A 5000-nucleotide genomic window follows, 5' to 3' on the forward strand; every position below is an offset into this window, starting at 1 on the left:
CACACACCAACACGCGCTTTTTGTTTTTGTCAGGATTCTGAACACACTTTCGCAGCTCTGAATTATGTCAATAATTTTAAAAAATGAACGATTATTTGTAATGCACCAAAAAAAAAAAAAAAATTTATGTTGAAGCCCTAGTGCTTCAGAGTAGTTCGGTTTAAACAAATATTAGATTTCAACGATTATAAATCCTTCTAAACAAACGAAGACAAAAAAGCCTAATAAATCAACGGCAATAAGAATAATACTATTTGGACACTGAGAACTAGGTTAAATTCCCCCCGCCCCCCCCCCCCCCAAAAGAAGGCCTCACCCCTTGTAGTACTGCGGGGGGGGCAGGGTCCCGGCCTTCAGCAGCTGGTGCAGCAGCAGCCCCATGTGCTGCCGGGCGATGGCGCTGCGCTCCAGCGTGGACTCCACGCCGGTCCTCACGAACACGGAGAGCTGCTGAGGCGCGTCCATCTCCCGCACGCACTGCAGCGCCTCCTGCAGGCCAGACCGGGAACAGCGGGCCACCCCGTCAGCAGGAGGTTTGCATGCATCAGGCAGGGGGATGTCATACCTACCGGTGTGTGTGTGTGTGTGTATGTGTGTGTGCGTGCGCGCGCGTGTTTGTGTGTCCACGTGTGTGTATGTTTGTGTGCACGCACATGTGCGTGCGTGTGTGTGTGTGTGTGTGTGATATTGCAGGTGGCAGGGAGGAGGTTGGAAATGACTTCCTGAGCGGTAAACTGAAGGGCTGCCCAGCGCGGCTGCTGGAGGTCTACCGTCCCGTATCGTCCCAGCCTGAGCACATCTCATTCAGCAGCCAGAGGACTCACTGAGCGGCTAAGCAGCAGAGTCAGGTGTGCCAAATTAGGGCTGGAGTGAAAACCTGCAGGACGCTAGATCTTCAGGAACAGGAGCTGGGCAGCCTCGAGCTAACCCTGCGTTCGTAACGTTGCGTGCCAGTCCGGCACTGGAGTTGCAGTGCCCCCTGCTGACCTTCATTTCGTTGATATGCAGGTACTCCTCAATGATGGCCTTGGACTTCCTCTCCACGTCCTCCTCGCTCATCGCAGGCTTGGGCGGAGCCAAAGTGGGCGGAGCCATCGGGGCCGTCTCATGCTGAGCTGTGGAGAAAGAAGGGGCGTCACCAACAGTCCGTCACTCAGTCTCTCCGCCCACAGGGTACATCTGCGGTGGGAAGGGGGGAGGGGGTGTTTCCCTGAGCCAGGAGAGCCACAGGGCTTCTGGTTTTTGCAACTGATACCTGAGAACCAGGTAGGCCAGTTAGCAGTAATGAGCTTCGATCAGTGAAGTTGTGAGTAAAAAGCAGCACACAGTACTGCAGGACGACGCCTGCAGTACTGCGATTGGGTGATTGGGACCGACAAGCGGAGAGCACAGTAACAGTACAATGATACTGTCAACCCTCTAACTCACCATGGTAACCTCTCTCCATTCTCTCACCCATCTTCCTGGTAACCCCTCCCCCACATCGCCCTGGAAACCCCTTCCCCATTCTCCCACCCATCTCCCTGGTAACCACTCGACATTCTCTCACCCATCTCCAAAGCAACCCCTTCCTGTTCTCTCACAATCTCCCTGGAAACCCCTTTGTCATTCACCCACCCATCTCCCTGGTAACATCTCCCCATTCTCCCACCCATCTCCCTGGTAACCCCTCCCCCATACGCTCACCATCTCCCTGGTAACCAATCCACATTCTCTTACCCATCTCTCGGGTGCTGCCCCGGTCCTGGGTCCCCTGATCTCGACTGCCCCGGTCCTGGGTCCCCCGATCTCGACTACCCCGGTCCTGGGTCCCCCCATCTCGACTGCCCCGGTCCTGGGTCCCCCGATCTCGACTGCCCCGGTCCTGGGTCCCCCCATCTCGACTGCCCCGGTCCTGGGTCCCCCGGTCCCGACTGCCCCGGTCCTGGGTCCCCCGATCTCGACTGCCCCGGTCCCGGCTGCCCCGGTCGTCGGTCATGCTGGACACCCTGCGCAGGGCCTCTCGGGGCCCGCCCGGCTCCCCCTCCCTGCCGTAGCTCCTCTTGGTGACGGGCAGCCGCTGGCGGTCCGGTCTGTCGCCGCCGCGGACCAGCCGCTCGGGCCGCTCGAACCGGTCGCCGCGGTCCCCGCGGTCTCGGCTGGAGCTGTTCCTGCAGGGGTTAGGGAAGGGGGGGGGGGGTGGAAAGGGAGGGTGAAGACGGGACAAGAGAGAGGGGAGAGGCAGAGAGCGCTTACTGCACTGCCAGTACCGCCTCCCTTCAGGACAACGTTTTTTTTCTTCTTCTTCTTCTTCTTCTTTTTAACCAAGGCCAAGCACCCCCACAGGAAGTGACCCACACACCAATCACCCGCTGTGGTCAGGGGTTCGATTCCCCGCCACGGTGGTACCACCTCCACCTGAAACCCTCTCTGCTGTACCCCGTGTCGTGACACAGTGGAGAAGTGAGCGGGTCCAGCAGCCATCTTGTTCAGAGACCACGTTCAAACAGAAAAGTGTGACGGACATACGGACGGACAGGCGGGGGGCTGACCTCCGGGGGGTCCTAGGGTCGCTTTCGGCAGAGCGGGACAGAGAGGAGGAGGGCTGCTGCAGGGCAGAGAAGCGGTTCAGGGTGCTGGTGGCGGGACGTCCCGACTCCGGAGCTGTGGATGAGACCAGACCGTTTTACACCTGCCTGCACCTCCATGACCAGCACAGTGTGTGTGTGTGGGTGTGCGTGTGTGTGTGTGTGTGTGTGTGTGTCTCTGTGTGTGTGTGTGTGTGTGTGTCTCTGTGTGTGTGCGTGTGTGTGTGTGTCTCTGCGTGTGTGTGTGTGTGTGCGTGTGTGTGTGTCTCTGCGTGTGTGTGTGTGTGTGTGTGTGTGTGCGTGCGTACCAGCCTCCCCGCTGGGTTTGAATCCTGATCCTCCACTGCTGCCTTTGCCCCAACTGCCCCACGTTCCTTTACCCCCAGGGGCAAGAAGCTGGTTGTTGAAGTCCAGTGTTCCTGGCTGGGGAGGGGGAGAGAGGGGGGCTCAGACATGTCAGAGAAGGACAGCTGACCTTGGATCCGTCTGGCATTTGTGCTCATAATGGGTAAGGTTAGCATGCAGAGCGGGCCAAACCTGATCCTAGATCAGATCCCAGCACACGCTATTTTTTTGGGGATGGGGGGGGGGGGGGGTCTCACCTTGGTGATCTTGCTGAGCCTGCTGGTGTCGATCGGCCGGCTTTTGGCGGAGACGGGGACGGTGTTCCACCCCTCGTCCTGGGGATGGGGGCCACGCCCCCCTGGCCCGGCGTGTGGCCCGCCTCTGACCCCGCCCCCAGGCCCGGCCCCGCCTCCGCGCATGTCCTTCTTGGACAGGAGCTGCTGCTGAACTTTGACCTGCTCCCGCTGCTCTTCCAGCTCCGCCTCCTTGTGGATCTGCTGGATGGTCTTGGGGCCCTGGTCGCTCCTCCTGGGAACCCAGCTGTTCTGTGAGGGGCAGAGGGGCCCCGTTAGAAAGCCATAACCGTCTCCAGGGGTACATGTGGGGCGAGGGGTTTTTGGATGGGGGGGGGGGGGGGGCGTTACCTGTCGGAGGTCCAGCACGTCCTGCAGCATAAATCGGATTCGGGACGAGGTCTTCCTCTCCTTGATTATTTTCTCCATCTGGGTGAAGTACTGATCCATGCGGGGCTGCGAACACAGGCAGGGGAGGTCATAATTTGTGTGCGTTTGTGTGTGTGTGTGTATGTATGTAGACTGGTTGTGCGTGTGTGTATGTATGTGTGTGTGCGTGTGTGTATGTATGTGCGTGTGTATGTATGTGTGCGTGTGTGTGTGTACATGTGTACGTGTGTATGTATGTAGACTGCGTGTGCATGTGTGTGTGTGTGTGTGTGTGAGTGTGTGTGTAGGTATGTAGACTGCGTGTGCGTGTGTGTATGCATGTGCGCGTGTGTATGTATGTGTGTGTGTGTGTATGTATGTGTGTGTGCGTGTGTGTGTGTACATGTGTACGTGTGTATGTATGTAGACTGCGTGTGCATGCGAGTGTGTGTGTGCGTGTGAGTGTGTGTGTACGTGTGTGTGTGTGTGCGTGTGTGTGTGTGTGTACATATGCATGTGTGTACACACGCGTGCTGCAGCACCTTGGCCTTCTGGAAGTCCAGGTCCTTGCCGATGGTGGTGAGCAGGCGGCACAGGCACTCCAGGGACTCCTCGTCGTGGCTCTTGAGCAGCTTCACCACGCAGTCGTGCATGATGGCCTCCGTCAGCATCTTCAGCTTGAACAGCTCCCCGATGAACTTGATGTTGCCCAGCGACCGTCTCCGGGCCATTTCCCTGGCCTCCTCCAGCTCCTCCTTCAACCGCTGCCTCTCCTCCTCCTGAACACCCGGGGGGGGGGGGGGGTGAGCAGGGCAGAGTGGAAGCCACAGGGTATATTACTACATGAATGAGCACACATGTACGCGTGTGACAGCGCTGCATCCAATAAGGGCTCGATACATCACAATGGCCCTGGAAACCGGAAACTGGAAGAGTGATAAAGTCGGCGTCGTTACCCCGGCAACGCATCCTTGCTCATTCCCCCCCCGGCTCCCTTTCTCCAACACGGTCATGACCGAAATTTTCATGAACTCTGGCCACCACTGTCACTGCGGACCTCCTCTGTAGCCTGTTCCTCACCAAGCCTGACACGCGTCCGCAGGCCCGCACGCCCAGCCACCCGCCCGCCACCCTGCACGTCTCCACCCAACGGTTACCGTGGCAGCGGCCTCCATCTCCTTCTGCTTCTGCTCAAAGATCTGGTCGTTGTCCTTGTCCTTCTCAAACTCCATCTGGCAGCGGTTCAGAAGCAGCTTGCGGAAATTCACAGTGACCGTCTGCTTCTCCGCGGTCGGGACTTTCAGCTGGGGGTGGTGGGTGGGGGGGGGGGGGGGGCAGAGACAAAAGGATTTAATGGAGGAAAGGGTTAATTTGCATGGACGTTCAGACGTATGCTGGTTGCCACAACAACCTGGAGGCTTAGAGG

At 58.3% G+C, this 5000-nt stretch overlaps 1 protein-coding gene across 3 annotated transcripts in view; it reads right to left on the reverse strand.

Moving 5' to 3' along the window:
• Positions 1-5000, reverse strand: part of eif4g1a (eukaryotic translation initiation factor 4 gamma, 1a) — a 23426-nt gene that overhangs the window by 4221 nt on the left and 14205 nt on the right. For all 3 annotated transcript variants that reach the window (XM_035421603.1, XM_035421605.1, XM_035421604.1), the window contains 9 exons: positions 4732-4878; positions 4117-4353; positions 3557-3661; positions 3170-3457; positions 2876-2990; positions 2532-2643; positions 1720-2150; positions 988-1115; positions 317-489 (listed from right to left, as the gene is read on the reverse strand). In XM_035421603.1, the coding sequence (XP_035277494.1) occupies positions 317-489; positions 988-1115; positions 1720-2150; positions 2532-2643; positions 2876-2990; positions 3170-3457; positions 3557-3661; positions 4117-4353; positions 4732-4878 (1736 nt within the window). The remainder of the gene's footprint in view (positions 1-316; positions 490-987; positions 1116-1719; positions 2151-2531; positions 2644-2875; positions 2991-3169; positions 3458-3556; positions 3662-4116; positions 4354-4731; positions 4879-5000) is intronic.

This window comes from Anguilla anguilla, chromosome 6, assembly GCF_013347855.1.
Source record: "Anguilla anguilla isolate fAngAng1 chromosome 6, fAngAng1.pri, whole genome shotgun sequence".
Lineage (NCBI taxonomy): Eukaryota > Metazoa > Chordata > Actinopteri > Anguilliformes > Anguillidae > Anguilla > Anguilla anguilla.